The 24905-nt window shown below is 29.0% G+C and overlaps 3 protein-coding genes across 3 annotated transcripts; 2 read left to right on the forward strand and 1 right to left on the reverse strand.

Moving 5' to 3' along the window:
* The first annotated feature begins 3309 nt into the window (after window positions 1–3309).
* LOC105789128 (5-amino-6-(5-phospho-D-ribitylamino)uracil phosphatase, chloroplastic) lies at window positions 3310–5385 on the forward strand. The gene is made up of 2 exons (XM_012616373.2): window positions 3310–3468; window positions 4011–5385. The coding sequence occupies exon 2, from the start codon at window positions 4013–4015 to the stop codon at window positions 5153–5155; it is 1143 nt and encodes a 380-aa protein (XP_012471827.1). The 5' UTR covers window positions 3310–3468; window positions 4011–4012; the 3' UTR covers window positions 5156–5385.
* An 11342-nt stretch (window positions 5386–16727) lies between these two features.
* LOC105789129 (tubulin beta-7 chain) lies at window positions 16728–19427 on the forward strand. Its single transcript, XM_012616374.2, has 3 exons — window positions 16728–17220; window positions 17317–17586; window positions 18396–19427. Exons 1-3 carry the CDS (start codon window positions 16827–16829, stop codon window positions 19064–19066), a joined length of 1335 nt encoding a protein of 444 aa, XP_012471828.1. The 5' UTR covers window positions 16728–16826; the 3' UTR covers window positions 19067–19427.
* A 1023-nt stretch (window positions 19428–20450) lies between these two features.
* Window positions 20451–23062, reverse strand: LOC105789130 (protein trichome birefringence-like 19). Its single transcript, XM_012616375.2, has 2 exons — window positions 22527–23062; window positions 20451–21461 (listed from the first exon to the last, which is right to left on the reverse strand). Exons 1-2 carry the CDS (start codon window positions 22956–22958, stop codon window positions 20658–20660), a joined length of 1236 nt encoding a protein of 411 aa, XP_012471829.1. The 5' UTR covers window positions 22959–23062; the 3' UTR covers window positions 20451–20657.
* Between the last annotated feature and the right edge of the window lie 1843 nt (window positions 23063–24905).

The raw sequence follows: 24905 nt of genomic DNA on the forward strand, positions 1-24905 counted from the left end.
ATGCACCCTTAAACGAATCTCACAATTATTTTTACAACGATGATTCTAATTTAAGTTATTCCCAAGAAAAGTAAACACTCAGTCAGTAAGCCACAACTTGAAGTTTGAAATTCCATGGGTTTTCCTCTACAAACAATGTGAGGAAAAGATTGTGTTATTGTCTTCTCTTCCCTAAAACTATATATACATGGATGTCTGTTTTAAGAATAATTTTATTTTATGCTTATCTTCTTTTTACTATATTTAAGATATTGATTAAGTTGGTGTCATCCATAAATCGATTTTCAACTTAGTTATAATGTATAAAGTTACCAGAAATCCATTATTTTTACAAAATAAAAATATTATTTTAAGGGCAAAATGATCTTTTAATATGAAATCTAAAAAAAAACTTGCACTCTTTTGTGCAATTCCAAATGTGAAGTAAGTCTTCGTATTTTATTAGTGAAACTAACTATTTGAAATTTAATGACATCGTTTTATTTCTTCAAAAATACCAAAGTAACAAATAAAAATGAACCCCATTATTATAAATCAAGTTATTAAATATTTCAAACAAATCTTGATATTCAAACTTCCTATTATCTAATAAAAACCTAAAATTTCTAATAATAAGCCAAAATCGCCTATATGATTAATTACAAATACTTTTTGACAAGTATTTACTGTTGGGAGTCATGTGAACCAAAACCTATTAATAAATAAGAATTCATTTCAGTAAAAAACTTATTAACAAATAAAAACTGAACCTCAATATTATAAATCAAATTATTAAATATTTTGAACAAATCTTGAAATTTGAAACTTCCCAGTATCCAATAAAAACTTAAGATTTCTAATAATAAACCGAAACCGCATATCGAATTAGTTACAAATACTTTTTGACAAGCGTTTGCCACCGTGAGTCTTGTGAACCAAAAACCTATCAATAAATAAGAATACATTCCAATAAAAACCTACTAACAAATAAAAAAATAAAAAAATAAACCTCATTATTATGAATCAAATTATTAAATATTTCAAACAAATCTTGAAATTTAAAATTTCCCATTATCCAATAAAAACCTAAGATTCCTAATAATAACCCAAAACCGCCTATCTGATTAATTATATTTTTTTTTACAAGCGTTTGCCACTGTAAGTCACGTGAACCCAAAACTTATGTATTCTCAACATTGAAGTATAGAACAAATTCATATAAGGATAACGAGATTTGAAGCTAAAACATCACAATCTTTAACATCTCAAATTTACCATTTCAATTAGAACATATTTAGTTGATATACTAAATTTTAAAAATTTTGTTAGATAAAATTTTCACCCAGTGTATCATAATTTAGGTTCTGTTTGTTTGATTGGCAGAAAATATTTTCCATTTGGAAAATGAACTCCAAAACAAGGGAAAATGGGTTACATTTTAGGGAAAATGTTTTACCCTTTCAATTTCCGTAAGACATTTTCCGTGCTCTCCTCTCTATCGCCTCCTTCATTCCTTCCTTCATTTCAGTAGAAAATTGCTTCATTTATCGATTTTCCAAGAACTTGTTTTTTAATTATTCAATACTTGTTTTTTAACACAATTACAAATAATTTATTTGATATTAATTTTTTCAATTTATAACGATTAATATTGTAGCTTAATAATTGAATATTATTATAAATAAATCATTGCAATATATGTAAAAATAATTTAAAATATAAAATTTATTAATACATATCAATATATGTAAAAACAATTTTTCAAAAATATTTCTATGAAATCATAAACAAATAAAAATATTTTACAGATTCAATCAAACACTAGAAAATATTTTCCAAGAAATTATTTTATAGAAAAGTAAAATATTTTCCAAATCATTTTACGGAAAATATTTTAGTGGCAATCAAACAGACCTTTAGTTTTTCTTTATCTCTTTGTAATTTTTAAATAATGAAGATCATGTAACACAAAGGGTCAAATTCTAAATTTAGTCCCTTTATTATGTTCAAATTGGGATTTAATTCTTTTATTTTGATTTAGCATAATTTCATCTCTTTATCTATATACTTATTATAAAGTTTCGATTAAGTTGGTGTGACGGATTAATTAAGTACCAACTCAATTCGAAAAAAAAGACGAAAATGCCTTCATTTTACAAAGTAAATTGTACTATTTTGAGAGTGTTTCTGTCATTTTATATCTTTTATATAAAAAATAGAAAAATATACATATAGTAATATTTGAAAACATGCTTCTTTTATTTTTCACATTTATACTTGTTGATACAATGATACAACAAGGGAGGAGTATGAAGGAGCATGTGTTGGTGTCAATGGAGGTCGGTTCACCCAATCAAGGCAGAGAGTCGGAGGCTATAAAGAGTGGAAAATGGAGAGAGTTTGGAGGTGGGGTGCTGAGAGTTAGAGGGCAGAGTGTAGGCTAGTATATTTAAGAATCGATCCCTTTCATCGTCTTCGGGGATATTTATAGGTGAGGGTCCCGTGGAGGATAGCGTTAACGTGTTGGATTTGCCATCAAGCTATCATTGTAAGATGTGTGTGTGGATGTCTTCGTTGGGATAAGGATGTCTATGATATAACAAATCCTGACACTCACTCTTATTTGATGGTACTGGGCGATTGAACGCACATGAGCTTTAGTGACTAAAGAGATCACACTTTTAACAGCAGGCCGAGTGCTTGGAAGAACGAATGACTTTCTTGAATGATTACCTTACGCTTGTTTGGATGGTTAGGATGGGAGGTGAAGCCTCTAGTAACTTTCAAGGTGATCTGGTGGAGTTTATCCTTCGGGTGGTCTTTCGACTTGCTATGTGTCTTCATTTGTCGAGGAAGTATAACAATACTTTACCATTAAACTAAGGCTTAATTTATTATTTATATTAATTTTATAAAATATATTTGTACGTTATAAATTTTCATAATCTGATTAGTTAATTCAAATAAATAATATGGAAATTCTTCCAATTAAAACATTGATGCGAATTAAAAAAAAACACTATCGTCAACTTATCATTACAATGCGAAACATTTTAAGTTCAAATAAGTATTTTTAAACTATTTGGATTAATTAATATGAAAAATTAAAGTATAAAGACTAAATTCAAAATTTTAACATAATAAAAGGACTAAAACCATAATTGGATCAAATTTATAATAATATCTTTTCATATATAACCCCTAAAATTCAGAAGGTTAAATTTTATGACCGACAGGTGTAGGGCCAGCCAGTCACTTCCACTACTCTCTCTTTTCTTTTCTTTTTAACTCTATATATAATGATTGTTATTAACTTTTTATTTTAATTATAAACCACACACGCAAAAAAAAAAATAAAGAAATAAAGAAATAAAAGGAAAAAAAAGGAAACCAACTTGTTCAAGAAACAATTAAAATGGCAGATTCACAGGTTTTAATTGAAGAATCTAAGTTTATCTCATTTTGGGTCTTCATTTCTTTGGTTTCCAGGTTCTTCTTCATTATTCCTTTCCTCCTTTGATTTGTTTTAATTATAATAATTGCATATTTTTTCCATTTATGTATTTTTATTCAACTTTTTAATTTCTGGGTTTTTTTTTTTTGCGTTTATTGTTTTCTATAATTGTTCTTCCTGTTTTACTTTGTGAATTTGGTTTTTTTGGGTTATGCTTAGTTTGACTTGAAGGGTATGTTTGGAAGTAGCTTGCTTGATGATAAAGTTGGATTATTTATTTATTTATTTATTGTGAGACAAATTGTTTTATTCTTTACCCTTTTATGGTCAAAGAGAATCATTTGAGAACTTGGTTTTTGCATCTTTTTTTTACTTCAATCTTTGGGTGTTTTTTTTGGATGTTGATGTGTGAATTGTGGTGCAAATTCGAGGAAAGTTGAATTTTCTTTTCGGTTCTTTAATTTTCCTTTGGTGTTCATTTGATTGGATTTGTGTGGACTTTTCTGCAAATAATTTAGAAGGATCGGGTTTTAATAGAGGAATTTGTAAAAGTTATAGTTTTGGTTGAAAATGGCAGTGATGGAGTCGATTACAACGACATCTCTTCTTGGTCATAGTCCTTTGCATGGTAGAGTTTCTGTAAGGGACATTTCCGGCAAACAGAAACCAATCAGTTATCGACTCCGAGTTACAGAATTTACCGGCAGAAGAATTGTTGTGTCGCCTCTTTTACCGAGGTTGAAAGCCGATAGGTTAGTTAATTTAGGGGTAGAGGCTCGTGCGATAGAGCTGACGAAGGAGGTGCATGCGTATAGAGAAGAAGAAAGATCTCCTAAGAATTGGAAGGATGAAATTGAGGCTGGTATCGTTCAAAAACCCGATTTGTGGCCACCGGAAAATAGAGCCGATAAGCCTTCCTTGCGTAATCCCCGGCTTCGTCACGAAAGGATGGGTTGTGGTTGGATAGCGGCTATTTTCGAATGGGAAGGAGTTATAATTAAAGATAACCCTGAGCTCGAGAAGCAAGCATGGTTGACTCTTGCTGAAGAAGAAGGCCGATCCCCTATTCCAGCCTTTATGCTGAGAAGAATAGAAGGGATGAAGAATGAGCAAGCGATTTCTGAAATCTTGTGTTGGTCTAGAGACCCGGCATCGGTTAAAAGAATGGCCGCGAGGAAAGAAGAAATTTACCAATCTTTACAAGGTGGGGTGTATAGATTTTGTAATGGATCTAGTGAGTTTGTGGATATTTTGATGCATTACAATATTCCAATGGCTTTGGTCTCGACTCGGCCGAGAAAAACTCTAGAGGCTGCAATGAGAACAATCGGCATCGAAGAGTGCTTCAGTGCCATTGTGGCGGCAGAGGACGTATGTCGAGGAAAACCCGATCCAGAAATGTTTCTATACGCTGCACAACTTCTAGAATTCATTGCAGAGCGGTGCATTGTATTCGGAAACTCTAACCAGACCGTCGAGGCAGCTCATGAGGCACGGATGAAGTGCGTTGCTGTTGCTAACAAGCATCTTGTCTATGAGCTCAGGGCTGCAGACTTGGTGGTAAGACGTTTAGACGAGCTTTCAATTGTTGATTTAAAGAACCTTGCAGATATAGAGTCACCTGAATTCGGATCCGGAGACCCAATCCTGGAGATGGAGATAGACGAGGAAGATGATGAACCGCCTGCATCAACAGCAATTGATGATGGTATTTTCTGGTAACCCCCTGAAAGAACTGTAAACTTTTTTTTCAATGTTCTTCATATGATTCTTGATGATAATTTGTTCCATTTATTGTATAGCAAAAAAGGAGCAAAAAACATGAAGAAAATATAAAAAAAAATGGTGGTCTGCATTGGACAACCACATGATTTATTTACCCATAGATGTATAGTTGTATCATATACATGCTTGCTTTTCAAATTTCTAGTTATAAAAGGTAAGATTTCGTATTTTTGCTTGGTTTAATTTGGATTGGGTTAATTCGTTTCTCTCGTTAAAATTGGTTCTTATATTTTGTTAGTATTTAACAGTATAAATAAATAAAATTTTAATAAAAAATTAATTTTTCTTTGATTTAATATAGGATTAATTTACTCATTTTAAATAAATTAATAAAATGTAATCTGATTTCTAATACAAGTAGAGGTGCTTATGGACCGGGTTGGGTTGGGTCCGGTCTGAAATATGGACTTAAATATTTGTCCAAATCCGTTTATATTTACAAAAGATTAATCCAAATTCATTTTAGTTCCGTTCATATATTTTTTAATTTTAAAAAAAAATATATTTATATTATATTATATTATTTTAATATTTTTCATTTATTGAAAACTTTTATATAGTTATATATACTTTATTGTTATTTTAATGTTTACACATGAGAGTAAGGTTATATATTTAGTATAGATTTATTTTTAATACGTTCTAAATTATATAATATATAAAAATAATATAATATAAAGTATTATAAATTTAAAAACGAGTTGAGCTCGAGCCTTAAATATTTAAACTCGAGTCCAAGTCATATTTCAAACGGGTTTAGTTTTTTGTTCAAGTCTATTTTTTGAGTCTAATATTTTTACTTAAACTTTTTCAAATTTTCGACAAGCCTTTTAAGTCTAGACAGATAATTCGACTTATGAATAAGTCTAAATATGACATATTTATGTTACTTTATCAATATTTTATTTATGAATTAATTGATTTATTTATAAAGCAATAAATTTATATAATAATAGTATATCAGGAAATAAGAATATCTAGGAAAGAGTGGACGCAACAGAGTCGTTTAGTCACGTGGCCAAGAAACGTGCACGCAACCCAGAAACGACTACATTAATTTTCTTTAGGTAACGGGACCTATCTCTTTCTATTTTTATATTTAATAAATTGGTCCCTTAAAAAAATTAATTTTTATTAATTTTAATATTTTTTAATAATTATATATAATTATGATTGGTATAATAATAAATTTAACCTTTAATTTTTATATATTCGTTGTAAATATTAACGGGATGTATAAATGCTACAAAGCTAAATTTGTTAAATTAAAATCAAATTAATAGAATGTGTAAATGTTATGGACTAAATTTATTAAATTAAAGTTAAATTGACACGATGTGTAAATCTTGTGGACTGAATTTGTTATCATACTAATAATAAATATATACAATTAATTGTGCTTAGTTGTTGATTTTAAAATTGAACAAAATTGAATTATTCTGAATTTTTAAAAAGTAATTTATTTGAAAAATAAAATAAAAATGTGTTTTATTTTTAAAAATATTAATAAAAAAGCTTATTTTTTTTAGAAAAATTAGACAATGTAATAATTGTTTATTAATACTCTATTGGTGTAGGCATTGATGCGAATGCAAGAGAACGTGAGTTTGAGTATGTTGAAGCGCATTATCCTCCTATTTTATTCCTTGAGGTTTGAGGAAAGACTATAGATAATTCTAAATATTGTATTAAAGAAAACGGATATGAAAAACTCTTACAATTCTTCTTCTACCAACACCTCTCAAATAAACATACAAATCTCTTTTCTTTTCATGAAAATTTAAAACAATGGTATAATTTCAATTTTAATCCTTAGAATATGCTGAAAGTGAAATCCCAACACATATTCTTCACACAATTTTTATAGGATTAATGTAATATTTGCCTCCAAAGTGACATCCAATTATCACTTTAGTATTTAAAGAACTGTTTTTTTATCAATTTAATATTTGAAGTTTCCAAACTTCAAGTACGTTATCTGGTTATTATTGCTATTATAGAAAAGATGATGTAGCATGCCAAGAGTGTGCCACATCACTCTCTTTTTAATAAATAAATAAAACAAAAAGGCGAAAAATCTCAAAAGGAAATTATAAATAGGAAAAATTATAATTTTTTTCAGAATTTAAAAACATACTTTTAAAAAACATAAAATATAAAAAATAGTGAAAAAGTAAAAGAAAAAAACAGTACAAAGATAGAAAAAGAAACATGGAATAATATGGATATATAAATATCTATAGTCATTTTAATCACCTTTGAATATTTTTCTATTTTTTTAAATTTTATTTTCACAATAAAATTAAAAAAACATAGCAGAAAAAATCAAAATTATAAAAAAATATTTTTAAAAACACAATATGTATATGAAATTGGTTCTTTCAAGGTTTATCAAGATTCAATAATTAAATTAAAATTGTACAAAATGCTTTGAGCTTTGAGATTATGTTTATTTTGTATATTTTACGTGTTCAAATCAATTAATTCATGAATTAATTCTGGTAACTTGGTGATTTTATATTTAAATTCATTAGGACGAAATTGGATTTTTCATTAAAAAACAAGCGAAAAAGTACTAAATTAGAGCACAAACAATAAAAATGGGTTGAATTAGAAATTTAGAGATATTTAAGGGCTAATTAGATTTTTAACTTTGTAAAAGCCCCATTTAGAAAAAAATCTAATATGAATGTGATTTCATGTAATTGGTTGTTAAGTTAAGGTAGACTAATTTTAATATATGATATGGTGGACTTTGCAAGTGGCTTGAGTACACTTGGAAATTTAATCAAATTCATCCTTTCTTTCTTTTACGCGTCATTACTAAAGTTTATACATTTTGTCAATTTTTTTTTTCATTTCATTATTTTGGCTAAATTACTTCTAAGTACCTTTCTCTTTCCACCTTCAACCATTTTTATTAAAATCATTTACATACACCAACTAGCATGATTAATCTCATACTTTACTAAACTTCTACTTAGCTTTAAGCCGATATTCTTTTCGGTCAAGAATAGTGAGAAATGAATTCGTACTAAAAATCTTTCATAACGGTTTTAACCATCTGTCTGGAATATGGGATAGTACAAATTCGTCCATTAAAGTAATTTCAATTTGAATTCAAAAAACGCGAGTTGGGTTGGAGTTGTTTGGCGTACAGTTGGGAAGTCGAGTCAACTGTGTTGTATTCGGATACCCGCGAACAAATTGACGTATCTTGGTGGGGTCATACTAGTTGGGCTCTTCAAAACGCAAGGCTGCCAGGGTCTTGAATTTCGAACACGTGTATCGCGGTTAGACAATCAGTGAGGGATGGTTCGTAGGTCATACTGGAATCAACTATAAAAGGAAGAATTTCCAGTTGGGATGTTCTTAGCTGCTATAACCAGATTATGATTTGGAGGAAAAAACTCATTTTCAAGGATCGATTCAGAATCAAAATTAACCGAGTCTAAGGTTAATACTTTATTTATTGCTTAAGAAATTCAACTCCATTTACTTGTTTTATTTTCGATTAATATAACTGTTATTTGTTGCTATTTCATTTCATTTACTTCCCAAACATTTTCATTCCCCCCATTATTTATTTTTTTTAGCAAGCTCATCACGAGTCGTGGGCACGACTATTGCCGCGACAATAATTCTAGTCACAAGAAAAGGAGAAATTAGATAACCAATCTCAATGGATTCAAACCTACTACTCTATACTGCTATTTTGTATTATTTTATCGTAAGAATTTTTATTTGGTGGTTTCAATGCCCATCAAGCTTTAACTTTACATGTTGTTTATGTTTGTTTTTCAACACTTTCGATTCCAAACTGGAGCTGTCATTACCATAAATTTCTATGCAAAAGAATTAATAGTGGTCATAATTTTCTTCAATCAACGTTTTTCATTTGAGATTTGATTTAATTAATTTTGAGTTAAATTATTTTAAATTTAGATGCTTTCAAATTTGATTAATTTAAATGCAAAAAGAGTGACGGATCGATGAACTGCAAAAGAAGTGATAGGCCATGATGATTGTTCAATTGTGGACATAAATTCTGTATAGTACGACTATGGATCGTGCATTTGGAGTCTTCTTTTATGATGAAATGTGTACAATTAAAATGTTGCTATCCAAGAGGTTAAAGGCTTGTGATATTTACAAGAGTTTGATGAGGAGTAAAATTCGATTTGATTCGAAAAAATTAAAAAAATAAAGAATTGAGTTATTCGATTTTTTTGAGTCAATTTGAATAAGTAATTCGAGTTTCGAGTTTGAGTCAAGTTGAATTTTACAATTCGAATAATTCGAATAACTCAAATAACAAATTGGTGTGAATACCGCTTTGGTCCCTACTCATTTTTGAAAATGAGCAAGTTGGTTTCTCTATCAACAAAAAATTAAAAAAATTCCAAAAGAAATTCAAAATAATTTTTAAATATCCAAATATTTATAAAAATTCTAAAGAATATATATAAAAAATTGAAAAATAATTTCGGAGACCTAAATAAGTAAACTAAGGATTCAAGTTTATCATTCTAAAGTATTTTTTTCTCTTATTTTGCTTTGAAAGAGATTTCAAATATACGTGTTTATATGCTCTAAAATAGAATTAGTTATATAGTAACAAGATGTTAATTTGACATGTTTAATTTTTTTTAATTTAACTCAAACAATTCTAGTCGATTTGACTGAACTCGAATTTTATTTCACTCGACTAAATTCAAAAAAATTCAAATCGAGTTAGGATGATAAAACGAGACTCGTCAAGTCAATTAACTCGAAACTTTTACATTTAATTTAATTTGATTCGATCAAACGCTCACTCCTAATTTCTTTTACTACAATTTTTAATTGATTCAAACGGAATTAAAGTAAATCTGAAATTGATTTAGACAAATTTTCAAATTCAATTACATATAAAAATAATTTACTAATATTTGCTATATAGAATTGAGATTATAATTATTTTTAGAAAAGCAATTGACAAGCCTTGAATACTTTTTATTTTGTTTTTTTTTTATATATTTGAATGATTTCTTTTATTTTTGAATTATTTTTGTATTTTATGTTTTTTTAAAAGGGTCTTGATTTCCCTTTTTTTTAAAATTTTTTTGCATTTTCTCGTTTTTTGCATTTATTTTAGAAAAAAGAATAAAATTAGATGGGAGCACGCCACATCAATTTTTTGTAACGGAAGTAACGGCTGGGATAACATGCTTGACGTTTGAAATTTTCAAGTATCAAATTGATAAAAAAAATTTCTTTAGGTACCAAAGTGATAATTAAGTGTAACTTTGGGGGCAAATAGTACATTAACCCTTTTATATTGCAGGACAATGTTCTCAATTTACAATTTTGATCCTATAACTATGTATGAAACGGAAGACTACACACCATTTGTGTGTGTGTGTTTATTTTTTAATTATAGATAAATAGTTAAATTTTTATTTTGGTCCTCTATTATGCCTAAATTTAAAATTTAATTGTTATATATTTTATAATATTATTAATTAGTCCAAATAATTAATATCATTAACTTTTCGACTAAAACGTTACGTGGTTATATATAATTTGAATGCCTTAAGGATCTTGAAGATTGACAAGTGATTCCCATTTCTTTTGGGTTTGTATTTTTTTTTATGTTATAAAACAATGGTCAAATTTTAGTTTTGGCCCTGACAGTCTTGAAGCTTAAGATTTAATCTATATACTTTAATTTTTTACATAATTTGGTACATTTACTTTTATAATGTTATTAGCTATTCTAAATAGTTAATATTGTAAACCATTTCAATGAAAATATTAACGTTAAATTTTCTTAAGAACAATATTTCAACAAAAAATTATTTTATCATGACGAGTTCGAATGAGTTTTTAAGAAAAATTCACACGGTATTTTCAATATTATTTTATTGTTACATGACTTAATATATTCCTTTTAATTTCAAAATGTTGTAACAATGGATTTAATAGAAAGATTTTAATGGTGATCACAACTAGACTTGAACTGCTTTTAATTCAAAAAGTAGAGGACTAAATTCCTAAAAATAAAAGTAGGGAACTATATTCCAAATGTACTAATTGTATAGAAACTTAGAGAAAATTTTAATTTTTACTTTTTACATCATAGAAAATGATTAAATTTCAAATTTGACCCTCTATTATGTTTAAATTTGAGAACTAATCCTTATACTTTAATTTCAAACATAGTGTGGTTGTTATATTTTGATAATGTTATTAATTAGTCCAAATAGTTAATATTATTAACTTTCCAATTAATATGTTTTGTGGTTATATATAATTTGAAAGCATATTTTAGATCCGAAAAGTAAAGGGGTTAAATTCTTAAACTCAATAATTTGATACAAATAAATAACCAACCAAATACGAAGTGTGGGTGTACCATACTAGTTTATAATATAATAACATGCTACTGAATTCAACAAGGAAATTGAAACACTCCCTTAAAAAACCTACATTCCTTGGTTCCTTTTTGTTTAGGGTAAATTACACACCATTATTCGCTGAACTATGGGTAAATTTTTGTTTTGGTCACTTAACTAAAAAAAGTTACAATTTGGTCACTAAGCTATTCGAAAGTTTTCATTTAAGTCAGTAGGTTGTTAAGGCTTTTTTTTTAAGCTTCGCTAGCAAGCTCTAAGCGATAATTTGACGATTAGTATGATGGATCAATATTCATCAATAAGTAGAAGAACATACCTTAGATCCACGTCAATTGAAGGTTAGTGTTGGAGATAAGAAAAACAAGTTGTTTGACTTTTGGTTTGTAGATTCATAATGTCTAAAGCTGTTTCATGAAGAAAAAGCTAAACTGTAAAAGAGAAAAGGAAAAAGAGCTTTCGATTGGTGTAGGCAGTGTGCGCAAAGGAAGCTATATAGCATCGATTTTAACAGTCATAGTTTAGTGATTAATGATGTAGTTTAGAGAAGGGGAAAACTTTTGAATAGTTCAATGACCAAATTGTAACTTTTTTAATTAAGTGACCAAAACGAAAATTTACCCGTAGTTTAGTGATTAAAGATTGAATTTACCCTTTTGTTTATGAGTATTTTGCTTCGGTTGTCATAGGCATGTATTTGTTTTCAACGATATGCAAGCAATCTTAGTAAAATTATTATTTTGGCCCCTAGCTTTGCCTAGCTTTTATTTGTTTAACGCATGGATTTTCTTAAAATCACTATGTTGTGACAATTAGGGGGTGTTTTGTTGGACAAATGAGAGAGTTTTCAATCAATGTTGTTTGAAACGGATCGGCCGTCAATTGAAAATTAGTTGGGGTATCGATCCACAGAAAAGCTTTAGATCGGTTGAGTTGGAAATTAGTACGGATTGATTCAACAAGCTAAAAAACTGGTTGAGTCAAGAACTTGTACAAACCAATTCAATTAGATTAAAAAACTGGTTGAATTGATCTTTAAAATAGGGTTTTAATATTATCTTTATTTTTTTTATTTTTTACTAATTTATTCAATTGAATCTTCAAACTGATTGAACCGACAAATCAATAACATTACTGATTTGACCACTAATCCGATTTTAAAAACCTTCTTTCAACAATGGTGTGATGAAAGCCATGAGAAGTGAGATAATGTGAGATGAGCACCAAGAGATGAGATGTCTAATTGCTCTTGTCATGATACAGATAAGACGATGTCGTTTCAAATGGTAACTTGTTATATCCATTTATGATGAACAATGACTACTAGTTATGGGTTCTTAATTAACGACGACATCTTTTCTGTATTTAGAAAACAACGTCTCACCTTACACTAATTTTTCCCTATGAAAAAATATAGGGTAAAATTACTGTACAGATCCTTGATGTAACTTATTTAAAGATTTGTCTACTATAATGATTCATCTACTTTTAAAATGAGCACAAAGATTTTGTAAGTTAGAAAATTGATTAAAATAATAAAATTTTAAAAAGTTAAAAAGAAAAAATTGTTAATTAATTTCTTGAGGTGGAGTTAGTTAAATAATATAGCATTTAATGGTGGAAAAGGTATGGAATCGGATAAAATTGCCATTATATTTTAGAAAATATGAGTAGAGGTGATCATGAGTTGGACTGGAATTCAATAAAATTTTAGGCTCGTTTTCTAGGCTTGAATTCAGCTCGAAAAATAGGCCTAAAATTTTGCCTAAACTGACTCAGATAAAATTACTAAAACCCGAGCCTTGCTCGACCCGCCTATATTAATTCTTTTTATAATATTATTCTTATATAATTTTTTAAAAAATATAATACATCAAATATACTAAAAATATTAAAATCAATGTTTCCCAACAAATTAAAAATAAAAAAGTATTTATACTTAAATAACACTAAAATAGATATAACTTAACAAGTAAATGTCTCTAAAATAGTAGGAACATTAACAATAAAATAATGATTATAAAATATCTAAATAACAACAATAAAATAGTAACAATATAATAGCAAAATGATAGCAAAATAATAACAAAACACAGCAGCAAAACAATAGAAACAACAACAAAACAGTGGAAACAATAGCAAAATATAGCAGCAATTTACCACAAACCTTATTTGATAGAAATTTACCACAAAACTTTGATTTTCTAATTGAAATTTATCGCTCAATATTAATTTGATGATTTGAAAATATAATTTAATAAAAAATTTCAAATATTTTATTTTAATAGTTAACAATAATTTAATTTATAAATATTAAAACTTAATAAATTAAATTAGAATTTGAAATAAAAACATGAAAAATAAAATACATACATCATAAAAGAAAAAATAAGTTTATTTATTTTATAAAACAACCGGTTTTACTTAATTTAAATATTATATTATATTAATTAATTTATTATTGTTAAATATTTTAGTAAAATATAAAATTATTATTAAAATTTGTCTTCAAATTATTTTAAATTAAAATTTAACAAAGTAAAAGTTGAATATAGAATGAAAGAATAGTAGTAAATTTATTTTTTATTTATAAAAACAATAGAAAATTTAGAGCAAAATATATTAACCCTATTTTAAATTAATGCCACATCATTTAATTAATTTTTTTTCTCAATTTTTACAAAAATACAACCATTTACAATGAAGAAATCATATTATAAATAGAGCAGAGCGAAGGGGGCTAGCAGGAGACCGGCCCCCCTAAAATGAAAATTTTCACTTTTAGTCCTTTTATAATTCAAAAAAGTTTAAATTAATATATGGTAAAATTACATTTTGGCCCCCCAAGAATGAGAAAAAGTTAATTTAATCCTCTAAAAATTATAAAGATATAGGCTATTAAAATGGTGAAACTTCACTTTTTCTATCATAAAAACATACAACTTTATTCTAACCCCCTCTAAAATTTTTTTAGCTCCGCCCCTGATTATAAATTCACGAATTTATATCGAACACTTGTGCTTCAAATATACTCAAACATGAGATATAAACTACACTAAATATATCCATATCTAACACATATTTATATTATCACTCTCAAATATCAAACATATACCACTAAATGAAATGAAATTAAAGCATTGGATTCCAACAAGTAACCATTGTTTGCTTGTGATGTGAAAAAAGGGATGGAAAGAGGGTCCAGATAGATTAGTTTTATTTTGAGAAGAGACAGATTAAATCTCTCATCCCTCCAATAATGGAAACCTTTAATTATTGCCACCTTCCTATCACCTTTAAATTTTTTGTTCAAATTCTATTATGAGATCCTGTACTTTGCGTAATTTATGGATTTAGTGTATATATACTTTAATTTGATCAATTTTAGTTTTGTACTGTTCAAACTTTGAAAATTGAAACTTAATCAAATGGTAGGAATTAAATTTGATTGGTTAAACTCGTTATTAGTCATGTATTATGCGTAAAGTTATAGATTTAGTTCATGTTATTTTTTTAGTAATATGTGGAAATAACAAAATGACATGACATTATACATGTGATAATATGTTTGACGCATCGGATTTTGAAAATAACAAAATTTAACTTAATGAATTTAATAGCTACCATCTGGTCAGGACTAAACTTTTAAAATTCTGAAAGTACATGGATTGAAAATGACTAAATTAAAGTATAGGTACCGAATCCACAACTTACGTAAAATACAGGGTCTAATAAGAGAATATGACCTTAGTATTTCATTTAATAAATTAATAATTATTCTTAACACACACCTAATTCCATCCTAAAATCTCACATCCAATCTTTTAATGAGTTTTAGGGTAAAGCCTCCTTATCAGCTTGCCCATGCTTCTCCCTCAAAATTGTTTTACAAGTTTCTCTTTTTTTAATCATAGTGATAAGAGTTTGTGTATGCATAATTACTACTAAATTATTAAGTACAACTTTTGTTTAAAATGTTTGAATGGCTAAATTCATGAGAGAGTAGTAATTATTGGGTCAGTCATATAATAATGATTGTACCTTTTTGAAATTAAGGTAAAGTCAAATAGAGAATATCTAAATATATCCTTTTAATTAAAATCCTCTTAATTATTTAACAAATTTTGTGGTCTTCAATTTGTAAGGGATGCAATCACCTATCAGATCAATGGTCGAATCAGTTAGGTTATCAGTTTGTCGGTTTGGTCGTTGGTTCAATTGATTTTAGCTGATTCAACACTTCGTATCAGTTCCCAGTCTAATCAGTTTAACAGCACCTTTAGTACCGATACTCGACCGGTTTTGGGTTTGATCAACTGATCCGATCTTGTTCAAATAACATTGAAATTGAGTGCAATTATTTTTCTTTGGAATTGGACGAGTCGAATTGGTTTTGAGATGGATCAATCTGGATCATATTGAATATTCATGATTTAAAGTTGCTATCTCATTTTGATTAGAGTGGCTTAGAATCATTTTGAATTTCGGTCATTTTAGGTTTAAGCAATGTTTTTTGAACTAGATCAGTGATTAAATTAGACAAACCTTTAATTATCAGTTTGACCGATTCATATTATTTAAATTAAATAAATTATTAAAATTCATAAAAAAATTAAAAAAATCATAAAACCCAATTCAACCTTTTTTTTATTTAGTTTGGTTCAACCGGTTCGTACTGTTTGGGTTCAAATTCTATATCCAATCGGTTTAGTCCGGTTTCAACAATTTTAAGTTTAAATTATTTGTAGTTTGGATATTGTTTTGGGTTGGGATTATTTATGTAAACCCATAATTTCTTGTTCTGGTGACTTTATGTTCGAGCTATTTTGGGTTACTTGATTTAGGTAGAAATAGTAATGGCAGATGGAGAATCACATTAGAGTTTAGGGGATGACAAGAATCAATCAAGTTGTCACCTTCAAGATCCGGCTCATAAACACTCCATTGGAATTTGACAAGCCCTCTTCCAAACAAACACACATGAAACTATTTTTTCTTTATTTGTCAAAAATTACAAATTTTTTTACTATTCAACAAAGAAAGAAAGAAAGAAAAATATCAATGTCACAATCTTCAATTATCTTCCGTATATCATCACTTCTTTGCCTACATAAAAACCCCACACACCCGTCAAATTCTTTGTTCATTGCTCTCTCTTTTCTTTGTTTTCAGTTCTTAATACTTTGTTTGATTTCATCAAAAAAAATCCCATCATGAGAGAAATCCTCCACGTTCAAGCCGGTCAGTGTGGAAACCAAATCGGAGGCAAATTCTGGGAAGTTGTTAGCGACGAACATGGAATTGATCCCAAAGGGAACTACGTCGGTACTTCTCGTGTTCAGCTTGAGAGGGTTAATGTTTACTACAACGAAGCTAGTGGTGGTCGTTACGTACCCAGAGCTGTTTTAATGGACCTTGAACCAGGAACCATGGATAGCTTGCGTACTGGTCCGCACGGACAACTTTTTAGACCTGATAACTTCATTTTTGGTCAAAATGGAGCTGGGAATAACTGGGCTAAGGGTCATTACACTGAAGGAGCTGAATTGATTGATTCGGTTCTTGATGTTGTTCGTAAAGAAGCTGAGAATTGTGATTGCTTACAAGGTATTTGATAAAATTGCTAAGTGACTCTGTTAGACACAATTTATTATTTTTATTTTTATTTTTATTTTTATTTTGTGATGGAATGTTTGCAATTAGGCTTCCAGATTTGTCATTCTTTGGGAGGTGGAACTGGTTCGGGGATGGGGACACTGTTGATATCAAAGATCAAGGAAGAATACCCTGATCGGATGATGCTGACTTTCTCGGTTTTTCCGTCGCCTAAAGTGTCTGATACGGTGGTTGAGCCCTATAATGCGACTTTATCAGTGCACCAGCTTGTGGAAAATGGTGATGAATGCATGGTGCTTGATAATGAAGCTCTCTATGATATCTGTTTTAGAACTCTCAAGCTCACTAATCCCAGCTGTAAGTTGATATTTAAATTCTATTTTCATATATACTAATTGGGTTTGGGTTTATTCTCAAACACAAAAATTCGATCAAACCCGAGTCGAATTCGATCAAAATTAATACTGATAATAAAAAAGTTAACAATCTAGACCTATTCAATTTAAACTTGAATTGATTTGAACCCAAAAATAGACGAGAACTTGAAAAAGTTCGAACACGTAACCAAGTTTTGAAATGATGCAAATCCATACAATTTTACTTGAAAAGCCCCAAGTCTCAAACCCAAAACTCTAAATAACTTGAAAAACCCAAACTCAACATTACATTAGAAAATTGAGCCTCAAACCCATACTTGAAACAACTTGGCTCAAAGTGATCAGAGCGTAGTCAGAAGATTATTTTAAGGGAGTTAAAGTGTAATTTTACTATTATATTAACTTGTGATTTCTTAAAAATTAAAGGGATGATATAGATATTTTTCCATTTTAGGGGAGTCAAGATCACTGTCTACCCTTCTTTCCACATCTAGAAGTGATCAAAATTTGAAATGATTTGAACCCAAGATAATCTAAACCTAAAGTGAACTAAACTCAAGTAATTCAAACTGAAGTGACCCAAAATTTAAAAATTAAAACTGATCCAATCTAAATTGACTTGATCCAGAACCAACTTAACTCGTGTAATTCAGAGATCTAATTAGTCATATACTTCAAAATGAAAGAAATAAAACCTTTCTTGCTTGCCAAGGTAGGTTTGAGGATTCAATGACTTTTTACATATGATGTTTTTCAAGTAACCTCTTTTTTGTGCATTTATATGAACAGTTGGTGATTTGAATCATTTGATTTCAACAACTATGAGTGGAGCTACATGCTGCCTTCGTTTCCCAGGCCAACTCAACTCCGATCTCCGAAAACTAGCTGTAAACTTGATCCCATTCCCACGCCTGCATTTTTTCATGGTTGGTTTTGCACCCTTGACATCCCGTAGCTCGCAACAGTACCGAGCCTTAACGATCCCCGAGCTAACTCAACAAATGTGGGATGCTAGAAACATGATGTGTGCCGCTGATCCCCGCCACGGAAGGTACTTGACGGCGTCAGCTATGTTCAGAGGCAAGATGAGCACTAAAGAAGTTGATGAACAAATGATAAATGTGCAGAACAAGAACTCATCGTATTTCGTAGAGTGGATTCCCAACAATGTTAAATCAAGTGTTTGTGACATCCCACCCACCGGGTTAACAATGTCATCAACATTCATGGGGAATTCGACGTCGATTCAAGAGATGTTCCGGCGTGTTTCGGAACAATTCACCGTTATGTTCCGTAGGAAGGCGTTTTTGCACTGGTATACAGGGGAAGGAATGGATGAAATGGAGTTTACAGAAGCGGAAAGTAACATGAATGATCTGGTTTCGGAGTATCAGCAATATCAAGATGCTGTTGCAGATGACAATGATGAAGATTATGAAGATGAGGCAATGGAAAATTAAGGTGATTTTTTTAAAAAAAATTCAACTTCAAAAAAAAAAAAAAAAAGCCAATGGTGTTTTTGGGGACTACTTGGTGATTTGTCATTTGATGCTTAAAGAGCCATGTGTGATTTGTGTTTTGAATTTGATGCATTTTGTGAAGAATTATGATTGAAAATATGTGATTGATTGTATGTAATTTTGGATTGTAAATTTTGCTTATTTGTGTGTTTATTTATATAATAACTTCACTTTGGCTTGTTTATTTGACTATGATTATCTATGCATTTGTAATAATTTGTTGATTGAGTCATAGTTTGATTGGTACATATATTGTCCTCAATACAAAAGGAAGTGAGTTTGAGTGCGTTGAAACGCATTATATTCCTATTTATGGGTTCTAAGCATTATGCTTCAATTTTTTTTTCAATTTGGTACCTCTTCTGTTTTATCATCTTCAATGGCTGGGTTACCCATTCAAAATTTGGGATGATTCGAGCAAAAACAATTAGGCCGAAAAATGGGCTTTAGCAAAAAAAATAAAATTAGGCATGTTTAAAGTATGAATCGAATTTGGGCTTGAACATTCAAGGCAAGAGTTCTGTCTGGCTGGTTTTTTAGTTTTGTAATATATTATAAGCTTAATATAACATTTTGTATCTAAACTTGACATTTTTTCTTAATTTGATTACTAAACTTTTTTTGGGCCTAATTTGGTACCTAAACTTGACATTTTTTTCTATTTTAGAAACTAAGCTTTTTTTAGGTTCAATTTGGTACCTAAATTTATTAAATATTATACAAATTACATAAAATAGTAATGGTGTTATTTTTTTGTTATGCTACAAAAATATTGTCAGTATTAGAGGAAATTCATGTTAAAAAATAGGTATTGAACTATGCTAAACGAATTAATATTAAATAAGAAAAAAGTTTAAAACCCTAATTAAAAGAAATTGATTATTTTCAATTAATAAAATAAATAAATAAATAAATAAAACTAAAAGTAATTGGACATATAAAATAAAAAAAATCATATAATTTATCTCATGTCGGTCATACATTTATTATTTTTCTACTTCATAAAAAACAACATTGTTAGTATATTGGAGTAATTTGTAAAACGTTTGACAAGTACCAAACTGTACAAAAAAAAAGATTAGGTATCAAATTAAGAAAAATAGTCAAGTTCATGTACCAAATTGGACACCTAAAAGTTTAAGTACCAACTTAACAAAAAGTATCAAGTTTAGGTACCAAATTAAGAAAAATGTCAAGTTCAAGTACCAAATATTATATTAAGCCTATATTATATTTTTTATTTTATATATTATATAATTTATAAAATATATATATAATTATTAAATTAAAATTAAAATAATATAAGAAGGTTTAAATTTTGGACTGAATTTGTAAACACCTTTAATTTAATGATTAAAATTTATATAATATAAATTATTACAAAGAAATAAATTTATATAATTAAATTATAATTATATTATGCCAAAAAAAATTAACACATATTGCATCTACACAAAAGCTCCAACCAAAGCCACATCGAAAATGGTAATTTAATCCCTCCAAATGTTGAATTCTCACAATCTAATCCTTTTCAAGCATTTTTCTTCAACTTTCCTCTTAACAACAATTCCCTCTTCATCCAATATACCAAAAACTCATTCCAAGTATCAATAGGTCCTGGCAAACACCAATGAACACAATCATTTACTGATACATTCCTGTTCATTGAATGTCCATACCTATTTGGATGCCCATCTGGTCTCAACCACATGATTTCAGTGATATTTATAAGTACAAATCTCAACCCATTTTGTATCCCTTCTTCTACCTTAGCTTTCCTAAATTCCTCAACTTGAGTCAAATAAAACTCTTTATTATACTCTTCTATTTTCATCTCTTTTGTAAAGGGTCTTGTTCTATCACAACTCCCACCATTATTCCAATCCCCATTTTCAAAATGGGCTGCTGAAAATGTCCTTAAAAATGTAACCCCTTCATAGTTTTTAAGGCTAAGAAGGGTTTTAAAAGTTGTTTGAAATGCCATTTTGTACCCATAATACCTTGTGAGGCTAGTGATGTTGCTGTGGTTGCATTTGTGGCAACCTATGAGTTGACCATCTTGGTAGTACAATAATGGGCGAAAGAACCATTGGCCTACTGATATGATTACATAATCAAAATTCTTAATCTCATTTGCCCATTCTTCATCAGCTTCATCTAAGTATAGGCTCATTAAGCTGTTGAATGAATGGCCTTCTGGGTCTGAATCTTTGTATTTAACTAAGAATGGTGACCACAATGCTGATAATGTGAAATTGTATTCACTATAGAACAAATGTGTTGAATAGATTGAGGCTGATGGAGATTTGTTTGATATGTCCTCTGCATAAGTTACCTGAAAAGATAAAATGCAAATTCAGGGGATTAAAGTAATAGAAGTTAGATTGAATTTCGTCTCTTCTATTCAAAAAATGAGTAAATTAGTCATTATACATTAGATCAAAGAATAAACTGGTTCTTCTATTAAAAATTCTATCAATTTTTAGTGTTAAAAACTGGTCTCTATCCATCAATATAAAGTACATGTGTTACACCAAGTGTAACTGTCTGATTATTTTGTTAACCACTTCAATATTTTAACAGTAGAACTGAATGAAATTTTTAACAAAAACAATAGCAAAAGTATCATGAAGGCCCCTGTACTAAGAGTCAGATTGCATTTTGCCTTCTCTACTTAAAAAAGGGGCAAATTAGCCCCTATCTGTTAGATCATACAACAAACTAGTCCTTTCTATTAAGAACTCCATCAATTTTTAGTGTTAAAAACTTGTCCCTATAAGTCGACATAAGATACACATGGTATGTCATATGTAACTGCCTAATTATTAAGCCAGCTTTTAATACTACAAATATATGAACATTTTAGGGTAAACTATTGTAGAGGCCATCCAACTATGGTCTCTTTTTTTTGTCACCTAACTATTAAAAGTTACAAAATGGTCACCCAACTATTAGTAAATTTCTTTTTGGTCACCTAACTATTTAATTTTGTCTTTTTTGGTCACCAACGGGCTAATGTAAAATTACAAACACTCAAAAAACCAAGATAGTTAGATGACCAAAAAAGACAAAATTGAATAGTTGACTGGCCATTTTTTAATTTTTCATAGTTGGATGCCGCAAAAAAAAATCATAGTTGAGTGAATTTTTTAACAAAAAAAAGGACCAATATGCTCTTTGAACTAATGTACAAGGACTAATTTACCTATTTTTTGAGTAGAGGGGACAACTTTTACCTAAAAACAACCTACTTACCCTTTGATCTAACGTATAAAAACTAATTTATTCTCTTTTTTTAATAAAAGAAATAACGAAATACAATTTAACCCGAATATAAAAACCTTGATGGTACTTTTATCTGTTTTAAAAGGATGATTGAAAAGAAGCAACTTTCACTTACATGAGCTAACAAGCACAGCAACGATTGCATTTGGTTCCTTCCTACAGAATCACCAACAAACGCCATTGATTTCCCTCGAACAATCTCTAAAAACTGAGTTGCATCAAAGAGAGGTAACTCACAACCAAATGGCTTCCATCTCCATTTCATGAACTGTAAATCAGGTCTCCCAAACTTCATACAATTATGCTGATCAATAATGAGGGGACATGTTTCATTGGTGTAATAAGGACCTTGAGGGTAAATCACCCATTTTCCACTAAACACATCACATTTATCATCATCACCACCACCTAACTCAGTGCTTCTTCTCAAGCTGCTTGACAATGGAGGATGGGAATTTTTCAAAAGAATTAAAGGGATGGAAGTGATAAAAATCAAAGAAAGGGTTGAAACAAGAAATTTTTGGCAATTGGTTTGATGAAATTTCATGGTTGGGAAGATAGAAAAAAGCAAGTGAACTTGTTGAAGTTATATATGAATTTTGACAAGGGCTGAGTGGCACCAACTAATTCATCATTATCATAATGAATGAATCCCCAATGTTTTTTGTTTGTTTCAAAAGAATGCTTATTATATTTGTACATCTTTATAGTAAGAAAACATGGGAGTTCTCTTATGGTATATAGCAAAATGGTCCATTGTTTTTGAAGGAATAATATTAGGTATAATATTGGAAATTTAAATGGTATAATATCAAATTTAGTCTTTAGCGTTTTCATTTTTTTTTTGTTAATTTGGGTCTTATTCTTTTCTTTTTATCCAGTTAAATTTAGTTATTAACCTTTCAAAAAAAAGTCGAATTTATCTTTTAATGGAAATGTTGACTAAAGCATTAACATGACAAAATTTAATATTTATAAAATATTTAAAAATACACGTGGATTATCATGTTGTCTGTCGTGCTTGAAAGTTTAATGTTTTGTTTAGTATTTCCATTAAAATAACAATTTGACTCTTTTGAAAAGTTGATGGTCAAATTCGACTCTTTTAAAAGATGAAGGAACAATTTTAGAATAAAATAATAATGACCAAATTAATAAAATATATAAATGTTAAGGGTTAAATTTATAAATATACTTATTTAAATTGAATGATTGGAGTTAAGAAATGAATAAAAGAGAAGCAAAACCACGATTTTACAGTCAAAACCAATCAACTTCAGTCTCGTCTTTTATTTTTCATTTTAAATTTTTTCGGCAATTATAAAAGTCGGCTTAAATGACAAATCGATATATGATAAAGAAAAGGTTAAATTCTCTTATTAGTTCTTGTACTTTGTAAAATTATGGATTTAATCCTATAGTTTTTAAAATTTAAAATTTTAATAACCACCAAATGATAACATTTAAATTCAGTTATTTCCTATATATGATGTGCAAAATATTTTATAACGATTATCATTTGTGTTCATGGGCGAAGTTAGAAATATTGATAGGGGTCGGGATATTTATAAAAAGGGTAAACTACATCCAATGTTATTAAACTATTAGTAAGTTCATATTTTGATCACTCCACTACAAAAAGTTGTAAAATAGTCGCTAAATTGTTTAAAAGTTTTCATTTAAGTCATTAAACTATTTGAAATTTTTTATTCAAGTCACTAGGCTATTAAGTTTTTTTTTTTAAGTTCGTCTAGAAAGCTTTAATCGACAATTCAATAACCGGTATGGTGGGTCAATACCCATCGATGAGTAGAAGAATATACCTTAGATCCAAGTTGATCATACGATTAGTGTTAGAAACCGGAAAAGAAAGTTATTTGGATTTTGGTTTGCCGATTCGTGACGTTTAAAGTTGTTTCTTAAAGAAAAAAAAAACTAAACTGTAGAAGAGAAGGGAAAGAAGAGCTTTTGATTGGTACAGATAGTGCAAACAGAGAAAGCCATACTACAAAGATTTTAACAACTCAATGACTTAAATGAAATCTTTCGAATCATTTAATAATCATTTTTGTAACTTTTTAAAGTTGAGTGACCTAAACATAAACTTACTAAAGTTTAATAACACTGGGTGTAGTTTACCCTTATATAAACTAATAAAGACAAGCATAAAATGTGCTTGGGTTAGACATTTACAAATATGGATGAGTTTGGATAAAATTTTAGGCTCATATTTTAAACCAAGCCGAGCTTGACTTGAAGAAGCATAAAACGTACCAAATTTTCGAAAGTACATGGACTAAAGTTGAGCAATTCGAAAAAATACAAAGACTAAATCTATAAGTTTCATAAATTATAGGGACTAATAGCAAAATTTAACCTAAAAAGCACTTTTTGTCATCTTTCATCCATTGGAAGCATTATATGACACATATTCATTTGGATCTGAATTATATGCATGAATCTTTGGTTTTTGAAGGGGGACCTCCTAAGAGTT

Source organism: Gossypium raimondii, chromosome 2 (assembly GCF_025698545.1).
Source record: "Gossypium raimondii isolate GPD5lz chromosome 2, ASM2569854v1, whole genome shotgun sequence".
Classification (NCBI taxonomy): Eukaryota; Viridiplantae; Streptophyta; class Magnoliopsida; order Malvales; family Malvaceae; genus Gossypium; species Gossypium raimondii.

What these genes read in the sequence shown, in the direction of transcription:
- LOC105789128 (XM_012616373.2), top strand. Translation starts at nt 4,013, where the DNA reads ATGGAGTCGATTACAACGACATCTCTTCTTGGTCATAGTCCTTTGCAT.
- LOC105789129 (XM_012616374.2), top strand. Translation starts at nt 16,827, where the DNA reads ATGAGAGAAATCCTCCACGTTCAAGCCGGTCAGTGTGGAAACCAAATC. An exon ending in GAATTGTGATTGCTTACAAG is followed by an intron (nt 17,221 to 17,316) that starts GTATTTGATAAA and finishes GTTTGCAATTAG; the next exon opens with GCTTCCAGATTTGTCATTCT. An exon ending in CAAGCTCACTAATCCCAGCT is followed by an intron (nt 17,587 to 18,395) that starts GTAAGTTGATAT and finishes TTATATGAACAG; the next exon opens with TTGGTGATTTGAATCATTTG.
- LOC105789130 (XM_012616375.2), bottom strand. Translation starts at nt 22,958, where the DNA reads ATGAAATTTCATCAAACCAATTGCCAAAAATTTCTTGTTTCAACCCTT. An exon ending in TGCTGTGCTTGTTAGCTCAT is followed by an intron (nt 21,462 to 22,526) that starts GTAAGTGAAAGT and finishes TTATCTTTTCAG; the next exon opens with GTAACTTATGCAGAGGACAT.